The sequence below is a fragment of the Pseudopodoces humilis genome, chromosome 1 (assembly GCF_049639895.1).
Source record: "Pseudopodoces humilis isolate 2021_Gansu_Grassland_sample_001 chromosome 1, ASM4963989v1, whole genome shotgun sequence".
In the NCBI taxonomy this organism is placed as follows: Eukaryota; Metazoa; Chordata; class Aves; order Passeriformes; family Paridae; genus Pseudopodoces; species Pseudopodoces humilis.
In genome coordinates this window covers 145,793,139-145,812,829 of record NC_142200.1, presented here as the reverse complement: position 1 = coordinate 145,812,829, position 19,691 = coordinate 145,793,139, and the positions used below count along the sequence as shown (strand labels likewise).

At 39.6% G+C, this 19,691-nt stretch overlaps 1 protein-coding gene across 11 annotated transcripts in view; it reads right to left on the bottom strand.

Annotated features, from left to right (window-relative positions):
* KMT2C (lysine methyltransferase 2C) overlaps nt 1-19,691 on the bottom strand; it is a 191,737-nt gene that overhangs the window by 29,617 nt on the left and 142,429 nt on the right. For 9 of the 11 annotated variants that reach the window (XM_088063566.1, XM_088063631.1, XM_088063673.1 and 6 more), the window contains 12 exons: nt 18,002-18,132; nt 16,213-16,399; nt 10,936-11,040; nt 10,536-10,583; nt 9,240-9,377; nt 9,024-9,056; nt 8,820-8,939; nt 6,623-6,761; nt 6,155-6,369; nt 5,965-6,038; nt 3,218-3,400; nt 725-2,590 (listed from right to left, as the gene is read on the bottom strand). In XM_088063566.1, coding sequence (XP_087919692.1) covers nt 725-2,590; nt 3,218-3,400; nt 5,965-6,038; nt 6,155-6,369; nt 6,623-6,761; nt 8,820-8,939; nt 9,024-9,056; nt 9,240-9,377; nt 10,536-10,583; nt 10,936-11,040; nt 16,213-16,399; nt 18,002-18,132 — 3,239 coding nt within the window. The remainder of the gene's footprint in view (nt 1-724; nt 2,591-3,217; nt 3,401-5,964; nt 6,039-6,154; nt 6,370-6,622; nt 6,762-8,819; nt 8,940-9,023; nt 9,057-9,239; nt 9,378-10,535; nt 10,584-10,935; nt 11,041-16,212; nt 16,400-18,001; nt 18,133-19,691) is intronic. The other 2 variants (XM_088063707.1, XM_014256763.2) reach the window with 1 other exon arrangement.

Genomic DNA, 19,691 nt, shown 5'->3' with positions numbered 1-19,691 from the left:
AGGACAAGTGCATTCCGAGAGACAAAGGTGACTAGAGGGCCACTGAAGAAAATTCAGCTAGACATTTACGCCACAACTGCAGAATTTACTCTTAACTCTGTATGATAAATACCAGCAGTTTTCCATTAAATTCACTTCCCATCCCTCCTTCCAAACAAAAGACTGAGTAGCTTTCCACAAGCTGAATGTAATTCTATCTCTCAGCAAGAGCTGTTTGCCAGACATTCATGGACAGAAATCTGGTGTGAATGTGCCTCAAGAAGAGGAGTGACCAAGTGAAGGATTCACCTCAACATGCTGGCCAACTGCAAAATCAGACATGTGGCCTGAGATCTTTGTCTGTACTCCCTTCTCCAGCCAGTGAACAAGTCACTGACAATCAGTTCCACACCTCGTTTGTTGAAGAATAGAACAAACTGACCTTTTAAAATGTTTCTTTTCCTCAGACTGTAACTAAAAGCACTGTTACAGACAAACCATCTACGTCTTCAGTGGCTTCAAATACAGATTTTCTTTTTTTTGGATCTTGTCCAAACTCCTTAAAAATTACTGACAATTCTGTATTCTGTATATTGTGGTTCTACCCAGAAGAACCAAACACATTAAGTAAATTAAGATAATTTGTAACTTACACAAAGTTACATTTAATGGCAAGAAACTTGAAGAATTAACAAGAATGGGGGAAATTCTACTTCCAGAATTTTAATATCATCAGAATTCTCACCTGTCTTAATTTCTCAGTATCTGCTTGAGACATATTCATGGCATTCTGTGTATCTGTTACTCCCGTGGTGGGTGCTGGGCCAGGAACTTGTGAAACTTTGGGAAACTGTTGTCCTTGAGAAGTCATTGGAGAATTTCCAGCTGCACTGAAGGCGCCCTCAGATCCAGGCCGTGGCTGTTCGGCAGCATCATGGGCCAGCTGACCAGTTCCAAAAGATTCTGGCTGGGGCCTTGGAGTCATTGGTGGTTGATCATATGGGTCACGTGCTGGAGTAGCTGCACCATGGCTAAATGAATCTGTTATTGCAGGTCCTGCAGACCTGGGAGTTTGAGAACATGGGTCTGATGGCCTGACGAAAGTGCCCTGCAACCTGCTCTGTGGTGTCTGCAGGAAAGGATCTCTATTTGGTATAAGTCCTGGCCTTGTCATGGCAGGTCTGTTAAAACTCTCAGGAATCCCTGGCCTTGGGGTCGCTGGCTGCTGAGAGTAAGGATCACTGAGAACTGGCCGTGGTGTTCCAGGAGGTTGGGCATAGGGATCAGAATGTCTCTGGTTTGCTGGGGACTGAGCAAACAGATCTGCTGGTTGAGCAGGTCTTGGTGTTGGTGGCTGCTGCATGTATGGATCCACGGCGGTGGGACGAGGAGTTCCTGGGGGCTGGGCGTAAGGATCAGCAACTGGCCGAGGAGTACCTGGTGGCTGGGAGTAAGGGTCCTGAGAAGCTGGCCTGGAGATGGGCCCAGACTGAGGGAAAGAATCACCCTGCTGTCGCACTATCCGCGGCGGATGGGCAAAAGGCTCCTTTATTGCAGGGTGGGGAGTGAGGGGAGGCTGGCTGTAGGGATCATTGGCCTGGTTATGAGGGAAGTTATCCACCGGCCGCGGTGTCAGAGGGGGCCTTTCGTAGGGATCAACAGCAACGCGCCGGGGCGTGGCTGGCATGGAGGAGTAAGGATCTTGTGGGGACTGAGGAGGGCGCAGAGGAGTTTTGAAAGGTCCAGGGCTGCCATCCACAGGAGCAGGAGTGGGAGTCAATGGAGGCCGTGCATAGGCATCAGCAGAGGTTACTCTCTGTCTCTGAAACGTGTCAGTCCGAGGGGCTGGCTTAGTAAATGGATCACTGCTTCCAGCAGCTAAAGGAACCTTCCCTGTCTGCTCCATAACTACAGGTGACCGTGGGACTCCCAGCGGTTTGGAGAACTGCTCTGATGGCATGACAGGCCTGGGTGTGTCTGGTGGCTTTGCATAGGGATCGCTGCTGCCTGGAGATGAAGAACATGAGTCCCTGACTGGCGAGGGCCTGCTTCCCGACGGCTCCCGAGATATGGAGGACTGTGCCGCACAGGAATCTAACGGGGCAATGGTGTTCCTTCTAACAAAGTTCTGGTTGATGGGTGCTGGTCTGGGCGTCCCCACCATTTTAGCATACGGATCCATCGGAGAAGGAGGCCTCGTGTTTGTGGAACCTGGAGAAAACATCTGCTGTGATGATGTCTGAGGAGTCTGAGACTGAGACAGTGAATCGTGTACTGGGATTCGGGTGGGAGTGGGAGGCGGGGCTTGTGGCTTTAGGAACACATCATCTGAGGACGCCGAAGTGGGCGTAGCAGGGAGCTGCTGCTTTGTGAACAGATCCTTATGGAATGTCTGTTGTGCAGGAGACATACTTCCATTGCCAGTCTGCGGCGTTAAGGGGCTCTGGATCCCACTGCTGGGTGTGTCTGAGCCAGACTGGTTCAGGAGTTGCTGTGAACCAAACTGCTGCTGCTGTTGCTGCTGCTGCTGTTGCTGCTGCTCATTTTTCACCTGTTCAAGCTTCTGTGTGGCTTCTATTTTGGCCTGTTGTTTACTTTTTTGCCGCATTTGCTGTTTTAAAATTATGAGGAAAAACGTTACACTTCTAAGTTCAGGGTATACAAAATCTTTCTAATGACTGAATCTACAATTAAAACTTTAGGACACATCCAGTATCAGTTACAAGTAACCGCAAATTTTAAATGCAATGGGAGCAGAGAGTCCAGCTATCTGTGAAGTTCAATTACCTTGACATGCATCTTGCTTGCCTGGGAATAAGCATTTCCCAGGTTGCCTAAAGAGCATCACTGCTTTACAACCTTGTACTCTGGAGACAAAGATTACTAACATGCAGCACTGGTGTGGGCTTTGAGAGACACCCAGCCCCATGTGAGGCAGCAGTCTGCAGGACAAAGTTATTGCAATACAGGGAATGTAATAAAAACCTAATGCACCAGCCACCCATGCAGAGAAAGAAAAACCTGTTTCTATAATACACAGGATTTTAGAGTCAAAATTTAAAAAAAACTTTTTTTACAAGCAGCTGATCTTCTGATAACATCTATTTTCTTTCCAAGCAGAATGGCTGACTATATACTCCTCTACAAAAAAAGATTCAAATTGATTTTATTACAACAGATTCCAACAACGCAGTAAAAAGCAGGGAGACAATAACAAAACACCCTAAATGCTACACACCTGTCTGAATTTCCATTCCTGCTCATGTTCCGATTCCCTCTGTTTTAATGGATCTTTAAAGAGGTCGGAGTCGATGCGTGAGCTGGGATCGATGCTATCCTGTTGCTGCTGTCTTTTCATGGAGTCATTTGACATCTGTACTTTATTGATGCGCAAGGCAGCTCTATTATCTCTGGCTTTTTGCTGGAAGAAGAGAAAAGATGCAGTTAGACTTATTTTCTTCTAAGTGTGCACACTGCATCTGTTATTCCTAAAAAAATCCATCACCAAATTATTTGTACAGCCTGTTTTAATCACACACATCCTTGTGGAAATGACATTATGCACTTCAAAAAGAATTCTGAACAGAACATACTTCACAACTCTACAGAAATTCTGTATTTAACATATATGGAAGGAACTAAGAGATTACTAGCAATTAGTAAATTAATGAACCTATTAGCAAAGCTTTTCTGTACAGGAGGGTGTCTGTTCCAGGCCCTGTGCTGTGCCAAGAAATTGTTAAACCCACCAGTTTACCTTTCAAATCACATATTGGTGTGGTCTACAACACGAAGGCTGAGCACAGCAGATGATGTTTGGATCAATAAAGGCCACTAATGTGGAGAACTTCAATGACAAGAAAAATACAGTCTAGTCCATTAAATGACCTCTGAAGATCTAAGTCAGTTAACAGTTAACAGTATAAATAGAGGATATGGGCTTATGGATCAGGAAAAAGTGTATGGAGACACAGCAATTCCTCTTCAATGAGGCATTTTATAGCCATAGTGACACTTTAAAGTATCTAATGGAAGTTTCAAAGAGCCTGTTTTACCACCAATCTAGCATGTGATTTCTTCTCTGAAGCAAACCCCCACATCCTCTTTTTCACAAATTTATTTGCAGCTGTCAAGTAGGGGTTGCCTAGAGGAAAAAGCTTTAACACTTCCCCATCCTCCCCAACAATGAAATAGTGACATGGATGAGAGCACCAATGTCACAGCAGCAGAAAAATCACTGTCATTTTTCCCTGTAAGTGATGGGATTGTGCATGCTAAGTAAAGTAAAAAGCCTACAGTGAAAATTTACTAACACTCCTCTGAATCTCATTTCAGCCTTCACTCAATCCCTCAGAGTTCAAGTCCCTCAGGAGAGGCATCACAGCAGCTTCTTGTGTGCACAATGCCAGGAACACCAGCAGGAGCTGCATGGCAGGAGCACAAGGACTGTTGTGAGAGGAATTAACCGCATCTTGCTGCGTAAATACTGGTGTGCAGGAGCACGCACTGTCCTCCTATACATAAGGGAAGTAATTTTTGCTGCTGACTTTACCCATCACAAGGATAGGACTGCAGTTTTTAAGAACAGTGAAAAATAAAGCAATCAGTAATAGAAATAATTGTGAAGTGGTAAATGCCACCTGTGTAAGTGGGTATTATCTTATAAACACTACAAAGAAGGAATCACCAAGATTGACTATAGCATGGGCAAGATGGAGGTCCAAAGGTGCTACAATTGCAAGGCTGAATAAAAAGCAGAATAATGATGATGCCTCAGTGACACAAAGAAGAAACGAGAGAATTATTCTTTCAAGTGGAAAGGGTTTCAGAAAGATCAAGAACTCTACTTCTCACAGTAAGTCTGGGATATGATTTATCCTCTTAAGCCAGAGATAAGGGTACTTTTGAATTTGGACAGCAGAAGATGATGTAGTAGTGCTAAACTCTGAGTCATCAATATGCAGAGGAATGAAGTTTGCTTACTGATGGGACTATATGAAAAAAGGGTAGGTAGGGGAAAGCTAAGAGACTGAAAACTGCAAAATCCACAGAAACCTGTAAATTGAGAATAATCATCCAATTGCTGCTGTGAAGAAACAAAGATGAGAGAACGGAAGTTAAAGAAAAGTACATTTGCCAACAATTGTTGGGAAAGTCCAAAAAAATCAATAATATAGGTTCTGACATCTGGATGCACACAGGCTTCAACAAAGCTTAAGGGTCACCCCCTTTGAATGGCAGAAGTTCTGCAGGAGGAAATCAATGACCATGTAACTCCAGATAGCTGCTACAAGTACCTGTGCTCACTTAACTCAGATGTGAAGAAGGTGAATGATTTTGGAGAGAAAAATGGAGTCTTTCATGCTCCCTACAAAATGGTGTTAGAAAAATGGATATCAGAAGAGTTTCCATACAAAGCAATACAGGAGAGTAAGCAGAGACAGGGAGCAGTAAAGGAAGAACACAAGGAGTAGAAGTAAATGAGGAAAGCAGAGGTGTGAGCACTGACACCTCTGGAATTGTTAGTTCAATAGCTGAAAGACTTCAGCAACTCTAAAGGGGAAAAAAAGAATAGCCCAGTGTGAGGGGATGATGAAAGGGAGAGGAATCTCATGATCAGCTGTTATTATCTTTCTGAAGAAACTGGTAAGATTCTGTATAGAAAGAGAAAGAGCAAAGATGATTTGAGGTATGAATCAAATGCAACTGAGAGGCAGTGGGAGCCACAAACATTCTCATCTCATCTGATGTCTTTAGATTGCACAGTACTAATAGAGTTTATTCCAAGACTGAAAAACAAAGAATACAGGTAGAACTATTCAGATGTAGGAGTTAAATTCAAAAGGTTTTCTTGTAGTAAGGGAACTTTCACTAAACCTAGAACTTGAGTTAAAAACAAAACAAAACCAAACAAAAACCCACAACCTTATAAATGAAATATAGGTTTGCTGGAAGCATGCAAATACAGATGGGAATTGTTCTTACCACATAGGGAGCCCTCTCTTGAGAGCTTGCTTTCCTCCACAGTTTAGCAATTTGCTTCACTCTTGTAGCCCAGTCTGCAACCAAAAAATGCATCAATACACAAGGCTATGGTAAGTCTATTTGAGATGCTTTCACATCAAGGTGCACCAACTGCTACCAAATATTCAAACTGATTCAGTAAATCACTCACCTGGGAATTCTTCCTTCAGGTTAGGGAAGTTGATATTTGTGTAGAGAACAGGTGCTACAGTTGCCATTTCACCCAGAGCTTCTTCCTTCTCCCACTTCAGGGTGCTTCTTTGAGCATTGGACATGGTATCGCCTTCACCTTCCAGAGGTGGAGCAGCTGGTGCCCATGAGCTGTTGGGATCACTCACCATTGGACTGAACGCTGGATTCTTATCCCTGACAGAAAAGAAAAGGGGTTTGTTTTACACATTTACAGAACAACAAAACAGACCAATTCAACTAGCGAAGTACTCATTCTGTTTGCTATTTCAGCAATAAACACACTGCCAGAATACACAAGGTTTTGCAGTGGCTGTCAAGAACTAATAATATCAAATTATTAGTAACCAACAACACCCTCTAGGTGATTTTTTTTACTCTTTTTTTTTTAATGCTAAATAAATATCTTTTATTCCCCATCTGAACTTACCTGGCATCAGTGTATGGCTGCTGTGTAATGGGAGAGAAGGTGCCCAGCCCACCTCCAGCAGCCAGAGCTGTGTGAGGGAGATGAGGGTTGGGGCCAATCAGACCATTCATGAGGGGCACTCTTGGAAATGCATTCTCTCCTGGAAAAAGAAGTTTAAATCACTCATTTAAGTTTTCAAGGGTAACTGCTACTAAGGCAAAGGTGCAACCTTTCACTGAGAAAACAATGTCTCTTCCAGTGAAAAACTAATTGCTTTAAAATTTTACAGTGCTGATCTTACGGTTTTGGGAAAGATTTTAAATAATTTTTAAATCCTTCCCTATAAGTGTAAAGGATTCTTTTCTGCTCTATCACATCCCTCCACAGATTTTTTTTTTTTGTCTAAAATGTAATTTTTATTCAAAAATGGATTCCCAAAACTTTTACAGTAGCCCATGCATTGTACTGCACCTTATATTGAGGTAATAAACCTAAAATCTAATAGTCTTCATGTTTTTTAGACCCAGATCCAAGCAACAACCCATGGAGAATGCGGTTTTCAGTCCTTGCAGGATGATCACTACCCACCTAAATTAAACATCTCTTCTGAGACTCCTGAGCATTGTACCAAAGTAAGCCTCATTATCCACTAGCTTCCTAATTTGTAACCAATGAAACAGATAACTTTACTCAAATGAGCATTAACATTTTCTAATTAAATGTCCAGTCTAGCTGTATGAAGGCAGAAAATGTTATTTATTTGATTACAGTATTACAAATGTGGTACAGGCAGATTCATTCCAGCAGATGGTATTTGCAGATGTTACTACACAGAATTAACTCTGGCCTTTGGATCCCATCACTTAAGTGAGATTATAACTGTTGCCCCAGTATTTCCTTAAAAGTACACAAGTAGCTCAGGAATCAGATGCATCTACAGGATGACACTGTATCATTCTCCCATTTCAGGAGACTGTTTCTGATCTAAAGGTTATGTATGCTATACAGCAACTACAATTATAACACAAGATTTAAGAGGATGTTACTGCGCTAGTGAACACAGTAACTAACTGTGAAGACCTGGCAAACAAACAGGATGGAGTCAGGCCTCCAGTTTGCACTGGCTGCTTGCTTGTCTTTATGAGAAAAGCAGTAATTTTATTTGAAATTGCTGAACCTTGATGCAAGCTGCCCTATTACTGAAGCATTTATCTCACAGAAACGTGTGGATCATTCCACTGGAGCAGAACCAAACTGCAAATCTAAAACTTTGTTATCATGGCAGTTCCCACAGGGAGGAGCTGAAAATCTTACAGAGCTCAAATGCTGGAGCTATCCCCAGATACTCAAGTAACTGGGAAACAGACAATGATATCTGTATTATCTTCTGCTTTAAATCAACTCATTATGCACTTAAAACATGCTCCCTTCAAAAAGGGTTTTGAAGTATTCAGTTTTTATGAAAACTGATCCAACTAGGAAACAAATCACTTTTCTTCTTATGCTTAATTCACTGGTCAAATCAATTTGCATAGTCCTTCTTATAGTACCAGTATAAAAGAGTGGACACTCTTTACATGAGCTCATGGAAAACCACTAGAGGTGTTCGGTGAGAAAATGAGCACGTTCAATTACATTCACACATACTGCTTAAAAAACCAGATCTACTGGTACTAACACTAAAACCAGTTTCTTGCCTTCAATACAAGAGCAAAATGCTGTATCAACTCATGGTAATTTTGCTAGTAATGAAGAAAAATAAAGTATAATTTCCAAGATAAATGTAAAATTTGTTTAGCCTATTAGCTAACTAATACATTAAACTGCATTCTTACAGAAATTAAGACTCAGTAAATCAGCGTTACAGAGACTCTTGCCTTACCCTTGAGGAGGTACTCAAAAGTAATTAAAGAGTGAAGTCAGAAGAGAACACATGCTTTATCACATACTACTTTCCAAACCATTTAAGTGTCAGCTAAAATAAAAGCACCGATTATGTCAGAAAAATCTCAAGTAACTGTCCTTCTGTATTAACAATATTTACATGGATGTTAATCACGTACTCCCTTCAGAACAGCTTTAGAATAATACTGCACAAATTAACAACAGCAGATTCCACGATTTTGCATAAGGTGTGTCCTACTTCCACATCAGCATTTAAAAGGTGCACAACTCTCCTGGCCAGGCTGCTGCTCACAAAAGCACCAGAGGAACATACCTTGGCTGTGCAAAGACATGAGCTGTGGTGGGGGAGGAGGCTGTGGCAGAGGAGCTGGCTGTGTGGCTGCTGGGCTCAACACGGCTGTGAACAAATCTTCAACATCCTTCCCTCCCAGCTCTGCAAAAAAACCACTCTGCATGAGTTGCTGGCATTGCTTGTGAACTGTGTTCCATAAAAGACAAGGAGGCTCAGAACACGTACCTGGGATTTTGTACAGTTTGCCAAGAATAGCACCTGGACAAAGTAAAGGCAACACAGGGTAAGTAATCATCAGAGAAAGCAATAAAAGTAATTGTGCAAGCAAGTCTAAATAGGGCTGTTAAAATACAGAGATGTGTCATTTGGGGGAAAGGAAAAAGAAAACATGATTTTTACATAAGTTCTGTAGAAGACCAAGATTAAGGACGTGAATATTACCATCTGTGACCATTTTGTCTAGTTCTGGACTGAGGATTCCATCTAACTGCTCTTCACTCAGTGGCCGTGAGCTCTGGTTGGCATTCGGCTGAGGCAGAGAAGAAGGATCATCAGAGATGGGGCCAATATCCAATCCAGCTAGAGGAAGAAATAGTATTAAATTAGACATGAATAGCAAAATTTGTTAGTACTGAATAAAGAGCATAAACCCTGTTTCCTTCCCCTAGAATTCAGCTGTCAATTAAACCGGGACTTTCTAATATTTGAAAGGTAAGACAAAACGAAACTTCAATTAGAAAAGGCTAAAAAACCTTCCCACTCTTTCCCTCCAGTTTACTGTATTGTTTGAGGAATATTAATTGAATATAATGCGACTGGAAGAATGGGAAGCAAGACTGAGTTTAGGTTCAGCATAGTTTTGAATGTATAGGTTTCAGTATATAGTTCCATTTAAACTATTTTTCACATTTTTAAAAGAATCATACCAATAGTAAATATGGTTCATCCTCATGTACTTGAATGTTTATTTCAAATGTTCTTGACTTCAAATATTACATAAAATATTTACTGAAATGTTGTTGAAGTACAGCCAATACAAAACAAGTTAGTTTCTCTTTCAAAACAAATCCTGACTATTATGGGTTACATCATAATGATTTGTTGGCACTAAAAAACATAACTCACTACATAAATTTTCTAGTACCCCTTACAAGTCAATAAATCTCTCTTATGGGAAAAATCTGGTAAAAAAGAACTATGTCTTTTACTGTTTAAAATATATTTGTGTAATAATTACCAAATAACCCAAAATTTGAAATAGTGAAACATGCCATTCTACTTATTATTTACATAATTCTACTTATTTTTTACATAAAGTGATGAACCATTATCCAGTGAAAACAAAAGGATACTGACTGCTTTAATCATGCTTTACTATACCCACATTGATAAAAATGCTTATTTACAAAATATATCACTATGATAAAAACTACACACTACTACAGGAAGTAATATTTACAGTGGCAGCAAGAAAATGCATGGGTTTGTATCATGAAACACAAAAAATTAAGGAAGGTTTTCAGAAGCTGTAAGCAAAACTTGATGCAGGACTCTTAAAGGCAGAGTGCAGAGTTTAGAGGTTGTGTTAGACTCAAACACCAGAGAGTGGAAAATGAGACATGAATTAGTGACACAGTAAAGGAGAAGTAATTTCTACACATGCAGTTCTTTCACCTACAACCACTAGGAAAAGAGGGCTACTGCTAACCATGGATCATCCATTGTTTAGATTCTTACCAAATGGGGAGGGTGAGTTCTCAACCTGGAAAGTGCATAAATCAAGACCTACAGGACCCAAACCAGATAAAATGGATGATTACAACACGAAAACAAAAAAAAGTAAAGAAAAAGCTGCATGCTGAAAAAAGCTACGCAGGTATGAGAGACAACAGCAGCTACGATTTATCCTCTCTTAAGCAGCAAAGCAAAGAGCCAAGTAAAAATAAAATGTTGACAAGTTTGGGCATTTTTTTGGTAGAATAAACCAAAATCATTCCAAACCAAGGTATTCTTAAGATATGAAAATTGTATGAAATGACCTAGAGCATAACCTACAGATACACTACAACAAATACATCTGTAATGAAGAGGAAAAAAATCGAAACAATGACTAGAGAGACCCTACAGACATACATACCTGAATGATCTCCAGACTTTACCAAATCATCAGAAAGTATTCCAAGAATATCATCATCAGTATTTAAGACCTCAGAAAGATCAGCTAAAGGATCATCAGTGCTGCCTGTAGAAGATGCAAAGAACAAAATCAACATTTCTACATCTCTGGTGATGTTCTTGAGCTGCAAACCCAAACACAGATGTACCAGGCTCTGAGGGTCTTCTATGCTGTGTTGAATCTGCAAGTGTCCCTGGGGTCAGAGACTGTGCTGAGCTGCAGCCCCTCCCTGCCAGGACTGAGCCACCTGCATGTGCTTACTTTGTTTAGTCTTTTTAGAAGTGATAATGTGAACACATCATGTTGAACAAACACTGGATGATTTCAGGGAAAAAATAATCCCAAAATCTACTCTGAACTTGCAACCTCTAAGCCAGAAAGGACCATGAATGCGTAAGTCAACAAATAGGTTTTATTTAGGACAGCTCACAGTACACCTATGAAGAGCATTTGTTTTAAAAAAAAGGTAATCAGTTACTTCTTTTACCATCACTCTTTCTTAATACAGAAGCAACTAATTACTATACCCTGATAGGGAAGTGAAACCTAAGAGTAAGAAGGAATAGTAAATAAATAGAAATTGAAGCTGATACTTCTAAGATCAGAAGAAAACTTGAAGGAGCAAGAATGGCCAGAGGTAGAAATGTCATGTTTGTTTGTCATCTAGGAAAAACTGACCTGGTCTAGCAATTAATTCTTTAATATTAAATAATAAATTCTGGATACTATTATCTTCCTGACCTCCAATTCATTAGAGGGTAATTACTCCAAATGGCCCATCTGGTTTTATTAACTACTTGCTTTGGACTGTTACAGATGTGCAACATTTGCAAAAAATGTTTGACAAACAAAAGTTGAGAAAAATATTTTTCAGTAAAACTGCAGACCATCATGACTACATGAACAGTCACTGCCAGACCAATAAAACATGGTGAGATGGCAAATATAAATTAAACAGAAAAAAGGGATTAATACTAATCATAAAATATACAGTGTGGACAACAAATATATGGCCAGGCTGAAGAGGGACCAGAAAACCAAAAAACACACACGTTTCACACAAATACAGATGTATTTCCCATTGTTACAATCCAACTGTCCCAGAAAGTATACAGCTTAATTCAGAGCCTGGTGCCAAGGATTTACTTCTATCATGAGGTTACTTTCCAAGCTGCTAAATTTAACAATGAATTACAAGTGCCTTCTGATTTTCAGAGACAACCACTTTCCCTTCTTCCATTACCAAGTCAAAACAAAAACTGTTTTTCTTCACTTTACTATTTTTATTCTTCATTTTAATCCTTTGTAATGCAGACAAGATGAAACCATCCTAATTAAATCAGGTTTTGTATTTGCCACTCCACAAGGTGGATTAATAAGCCAGTGCAGACCAGTCCATTTAAATGTACAAACAAAATACAGCTCCTACTGATACCAGCAAAACTATCTAGAAGTGCCCTCAAAACTACACCACTTGGCAGGTGTAGTTATTTGTGTACCTGATAAAAGGTACTGTCAAAGATAAGTCTCTCAACAGAGCCTAGTTACTGGGGTTTGCTGGGTTGTTTTTTGGGTTTTTTTTAAAAGTTTGTTTGGGTTTTTCCAAATACTTCTTTTCCTTCTGGCAATTTGGTCTAATTATGCAAGTAACTATAACACCAGACACCACAAGGTGATGTAATGACTTCAGCTGGCTGAAGGATTGATTTTAGCCCTTCTTTAACTTTCCTCAATTCCTGCTTGGAGGCAGCTAAATATCAGGGAGAAAAAAACCATGGAGGAAGCACTGGGACTGTATTGGCAGCCTTTAATTCTTCTATACTATTTTACTTTACAGTGCTTTTCTCCACAGCCTTTGTGCTAGGGAACAATCCCTAACAATTCAGCTTCTAATCTAAATATAAATACATTGTTTAAGTAGCTGGGAAGAGCTCAGGTGAAAAAAATTATCTAATATTTAAAGATAAGAAGTTTACCACCTGTAGCTAAAAACTGGCAATGAATACATTCAGGCTTCAAATTTAAGGGTCTCTTAACTATGAAGGAAATCAGATTCCACAGTGGCCTTCAGATGAAATAAGCTGGAAAAACTATCCTGCTTTCAAAACGAAGTTTGTTAAGTCTATAAAAAGACCTGAGTGTTGGTGACAGCAAAGGGATAGAGTCTATAATCCATAAAACTCACACAAGTCATCTAATCTAAAGCATGTTTTTACTTTTCTTCTTCTATTTTTTCCTTGTTTTAATTCTGTGTGTGTTAAATATTATCTTAGAAACAACGAAATCACTTGAGTCAGCTGCTTCAGAACACAATCAATAGCTGGTTGACATCTGCTGCCAAACAAATAACTCAATACTGCTCATTAATTTGACTCTTTCAGAATGGAGATGAAAGCCAAGACAAAGCAAAAAGGAAAATAATTTTCTTGTAATGCTGGATCTCTAAGAGAGCACAGTTTTAATGCTATCTTGTGATCCTGATCCCTCAAATGCAGTTATTTATTTATGAAATTCTAAAATCATAAAAATGCCTCTCCCAAGGCTGCAGCCATCCCAAGATGCTTAATCACACAGTAACATTTCTAGTTATAAAATGTCCCTGCAGTACCTGAATCAGTTGCAGATACTCAGACAACTTCTCTCCTTTTGTCTAGGAACGATTTCTTTAGCATTCTCTGGAGACCTCACTTGAGTAGATGACTTTTTCAGCACTTACAGAATAAAATACACTGAATTTAAGCTATTTCAAACTAAAGGAAAGGTCACATTGCCTGAGCCTTCGCAGAACACACCTCATCAAGTGGCTTCTTTTTCATCAGGGACACACAGGTCAGGAAACTCAAGAGGCAGACAGTCCTCAGAATACAACAGATCTAAATCAACACCTTCAACTTCACCCATGAACAGACAGCAAGACCTGTGAGCAAACCTTTGCACTCAGCTCCAGCACCTGGAAGTGATTTCAAGGGTTGGTGCCATGCAGAACAGAGTGCACAGAGTGCCACATGTTAGAAAAACACAGGAAAGGTGAGTTTTCTAACGTAAAATAAAACCAGCAACCTCTGCTAGACAAAAAGCAGGGCTGGGAGCCTAAAGGTCAGTTGAGTCACAGTTTCTAGAAATTAACACTAAACAAAGGACTCCCAAACCCCTCTTCTGTCCAGCTCTGCCAATCTCCATCACTACTGCAATCCTGGCTAGTGAAAGGTCCAGCCACCCTTAACCAAAGAGTGAGAACAAATAAATGACAGAATGTGTCCCTGAAATGCACTGTCAGTTCAGGAGCAGCTGGAACACATCGCTGCCCTCCCCAGCAGTGCTGGTCACCTGCTGGAAAGCAGAGCAGGGTCACTTCTTCAGATGCTTGAGAGGTCTCTGGAAGATGAACAAACATATCTAATCCTTAATCCTGGGATTACACAAATGGAATTTCCAAGAGAAGAACATTTTCCTTGTGGAAAAGACCTGTGCAATTAAGGAAGGACTCTGACAGGAGTCAGCAATCCATGTGGGAAGTGGCACTGTAGGAAAACAGCACAGCTGGTGACAACACAGTCCTGCAGCCCCCAGTGTAGGGAACAAACAGCTCATGTTGCTCCTGCTCCACAGCCAGGTCTGTAGGGAAATGGAAATGATGAAAGCATCACAGGTGCCTTGGGACACTGTTCTCATCTGCAGCTCCAGCCAGAAGGGAGCTCAGCAATTAGGCAGTGAACCAGGGCCTCTCACACAGAGGATGCTATTGTGGAAATAACTGTGTCCCACAAAGTCACAGGCAAAGAGTTCAGAACTGCACTGGAACTGGTCAATACTGGCAGATGACTTCACCCACTGGTGCCCCAACTACACCAAACAGTTCCATCTGGACCCAATTCTGGATGGAAATCTGAACATTTACAAGAGAATTGTGAAAGACAATTGAGCTGAGAACATTCCTATGGCCAGAAAACACTGTCCTTTGAGTGTCTCACATGTCAAATTGGAAAGACAGTAGGTTATCCATTAAAGCCATTGCTAGTGATTTATTTATTAATAGACACCTCTTTATTATTTATTTCTGAATATAAAGTTTTACAACTCTGTTTTTATGGAGAACTTTCAGACTTTGGAAAAACAGAACATTAAATTAACATTAACTTCATGATTTTCTAAAACCCTGTACTACCGTAACACATGAACACATTAGTGACTTCAAGCTTGCAATTGGATAGGCCAGCAAAGACCTCTGAAGTTGAATTTCTCTGGCTTCAAAAGAAAGCCAGGGTGGAAAAAAAGTCATAGTGAGCTTATCTTGTAGTGCTGGAACTAAGGAAATACAGACCATGCAACACTTCATTTCCAGCAGCTTCACCTTCAGAAGTTACTTTTTGCATTCTCTATTATTCACAACTTAACTGTAGAAGAATCAATGTTTAAATATAATACAGCCTTTTGCTTTTTCATTTAGCAGATTTTCACTGAGTAACAATCACAAAGAGGACACCTTTCTTCAAATGACTCTCTGGACAGTGGAAAATGTGACAGTGTGTGTACAAAGAGTTTTAGATGGAAAAACTTTGGGGATCAGCTGAAACACAAGCCACAAATTAATATACAAAAGAAATAGCAGTTTTTAAAAATAAAGACACCTCTGGCAAACAGCATATACTACAAGACAGAGAAAAAATAATTTGAAGGAGACAGTAAGGTTTTAATTGCTCTTTTGTATGAGGCTGCTCTTTCAGCAGCACTTTACAACCCTCTGGCTATTTGCAAAACTCTCAGCAGAACCTTCAGTAAGGTTTTGCAATAGCAGAAGCAAAAGATTGCCTAGGGGCTACAAAATGTAGCTGGAAAGGGCACTCATGTTCAGAAAGGACATGGTGAAACAAAATTCTGAGGAGACTGGCAACCTAAAATAACCTAAAACACTAAAGGAAAGAATAACTGGATGATATTCATCCAACTAGTATTCACCAGACTACTAAAAATATCATTTAATGAGAGTATCTATGTTTTCTTCTATAATGAACTGTATGCTTTTTCTTACACAGAGCTTATTTTCATGGATTTTATAGCCATGGATATTACAGTCAAGATGTTGCAGATTTGCATTAAGCACCAATTGTTGTGTCATCCACTGCTCTTTCTGAAACAGCTAAAGCCCTTGAGAAGAGTATCACTAAATATCAGTGTTAGTTAACCTCACAAGCACAGTTCATATACTACTGAATTATCACTAAGTTTAGATTTGTATACCTGGAGGTCCCAGTTTTGCCTGAGCTGGAGTGGAGGTGGAGCTGAGAAGGGGGTCAGATGAAGGATCCAGGAAATTGGTGGCCAAGTTTGTTTTACATGAAAGTGGAAGTGACTCTTCAGGTAAATTGTCCAGGCTCATCTTGTTCTGTCTACTGGTATCCAGTAGGTCTTTCCCAAAGAAAGCTTCCTGCAAAGAAGACAAAATGATTTAAGGTAGGAAGAACACTGGATTGACTGAGAAATTTGAGTAAATGACAAAGCTACAATTAAAAGCCAAGGATTAATAAAAATATAAAAACACAGTCTCAGTCTCACAAACATTCCAGTACGGCAATTTTCTCTTCCAGGCTATAAGGACTGGCTACAGTGGCTACAACTTACACTAGGAAGCTACATTACCAAAGTTTTAGGATTAAATTCACGCCTTAGGTTATACAGAAAAACTTTAGCCCTCTTAAACAGATGTGGCACTGACAGTGTACCAATACAGTGTTATTATCTATCACAACTTGTTTATTATTTAAAATATTTCTCCTAGCACAAAAAGGACAGCTGAAGAAGGGGAACATCACTGGGCAACTTGGTCTAGAACTCTGGTTCAGTTTTGAGAATGACCATACACTGCATTTCACAAAATCATCCTCATGTCTAAGTGCAATAACTAATACCTGAAGATGTTTAACTTACATTATAAAAGTGGCTTTTAAGATATTACGTAAGAGGTATCACTCAGCTAAGCCTGAATACTCAGTAATTTGGCAACAACCTATCAAAGTTTCAAATCAACCTTTATTCATTATGTAACAACCTTTCTGTTTCCATGTTGTCTTTAAAAATCTTGATTTAGGATACAGTTCTAAAAATAAATCTAAAAGTGTATTTTTTCAGTAGCAATTATTGTAATACTAACAAAGAATCTAAGAAACATTCTAAAATGTATTAAAAATATTTTTCCTTATTAGTCCAAAGGAAATGTTTAAGTATTTTCTTTCCAAGTCACTTCCCCACTTAAAAAGTACTATTTTTTAAAGAGAAAATGTTCTGCCTCTCTGTTAATTCTTTGCTTTCAATCCCAATACAGTTCATGCCATGACGTTTGGCAAACATCTACAAAACAATGAAAGCTGCAACTTTAGAAAGTCCCCTTCACCATGAAGAAGGTAGCTGAGAAGAGCAACAATACAAATAAGTGAGATACATATATATAAACATATATATAAACCAGCCAGTTTATAACCTGATTAATGAAGTTGCTCAATCACCATTAATATCCTGGTTATTATCCACAACTGCTGCCTCTTACCTGCTAGGGACACCATGAAATTAATGGGAGGGAAGAAGATTGGTAAGGAGATGCAGCGCATATAAATCCATAAAACTGTAGGAAACAAGTTTCCCTTATCAAATCATGTTCTGTACTCCTCAAAAAGCAAAATGAGAAGCTAAGGAAGCGGCCTGACCAGGCTAAGACATCCTAGAGGCTCAATGTGGGAACATCATGTGTCAGTTCAGAGAGCAAAGGAATGATTTTTCCACCCCATCTCATCTCTCAGAACAAGGAGAGATCCAAATACATTGAGAAGGATTCTCCAGAATCCTGGAGATTTAATATAATCTACAGTTTTCTGTGGAAGCTCATGAACATTCTTTACAGAAAACCCCTTTCATTTAAATCATCAATTTGGAATCAGGAAAGAAACATTAATGGTTTAAAGGAACTATGAAACAGCACATGAAGATTAGGCTTTTAAATGGATTTACAGCATGAGGAGCAGATCACCAGCTTTACCTGCAAGTAGGCAGGAAAGGTTTCTTCAAGTTTATTTTTCTTCTTCCTGTAACGCTTTTTTATTTTCTCAGTACTTTCAGAAGCTGGGGCAGACTCCTCAACTGGAGTGTCTGGCAGCTGCTCTGTCCAACCTACAAGGGAACATCCGGGCACAAATAAATAAAACATTCAGTATTTAGCTCTAAATAAATAATAAAACACTCAGTATCTAGCTCTAAAGGTACAGTGGCAGCACATCTGGCTACCTCTGGGTGCCTGGGTTACTGCACATCACTCCAGATACATTCCAAAGGTGGCTTTTATCCAGCTGTGAACTGCCCTGACCACCCAGGCTCTGGCAGCAGGAAATGCCAGATGTGACACCACCCACATCACTGTTCTACTTTCCAGGTACACACAGACCTTTAACTTCTGTATCCCCAGGCAACCTAAGAATTCACTAATTTGATGAAAATTATAGATGCCATTCAAGCAGATATTTGAAAAGACAATTCCACTGCAGAAGTATCTCCAGAGTGATACTGGAGACTTAATATCCTACTTTTTCTCAAATTAGTATTAAAAAACTTATTTTTTTTTTAAATCTGAGAAAGAACTATCATATAAATAATGAACAACCTAGAAAAATAAATCTACAAAGGAGCCCTTCAAGAGAAATTACACATTTATTCAGCTGTCATATTTCAAAGTGGCACTGCTTTTTCTAATAAACACAAAAGCACACAGTGCTCATCAATCATTCAGTATTTTATTACAGCAGAGCAAGAAAAACACTGCAGGTAATGCAGAACTTTTCAAGCCCTGCTTCTTCTGTCTTGCCAAAGCAAATTACATGAAGTTAAGGACTCTGGCAAGTTATTTAAGTATTATCATGGTAATAAAATCAGCTCTGCTTTGTACTGCAGTGATCTCCTGTAGCATATCCAGAGGACCATGAGAGGAATGAGGTTCACCAACACTGTGACCTCTGCACTGCCTGAGAGGGAGATATTACAGAGAAAAGGAGTGGATATGACAAGGGGGCAAAAAATCCTGGTAAGGCTGATGAGTATTGGCCATTGAGAAGCAGGCTCTTGGCAAGCTATGATTTGTATTTTTCTCAACTAGCAATTGTGCCTGAGCAGACAAAAAGAAGCTCCAACTTTCAATTGAGGAGTACTTGTTTAAGAATACTCCTTTTTAACAATATGCATTGTAGTGTTACCCAGAATGAGAATTAGCTTTTCAGCCAATTAAAAAAAAAAATTTACTTAAGGGAGCAAATCTCTATGGAAATAAAAAGATCTAACGCAAGATTTACAACGCAACCTGAAGTAAAGCAGTATGATACACTAAAATATTATTTACAAAGCAGAAACACAGCTGTAGCACTAATATTAAAGAGAAAGCAAACACTATACCAAGATTAGGAACTTTTTCCTATGATTTTGGAACTGAACTAAACATATTCCACATCTCCCCTGAATGGTACCTCAAAATTCTATAGATTAGTGTGAGCAACTCCAGATGGATGGAATAATTTAGTCTAATCACACACAGCAAGAAAGATAAAAAGGCCCATTAATAAAATCTGACTTCTTGTCAGATGTCCAGTCTACTGAGAACTGCAGTGTCAGAAGCATGAAAATGGCTCTGCCATGGGAAAAGACACCCAACAAAGTCAAGAATTCTTCAGCCCTGGGAAAGGCAA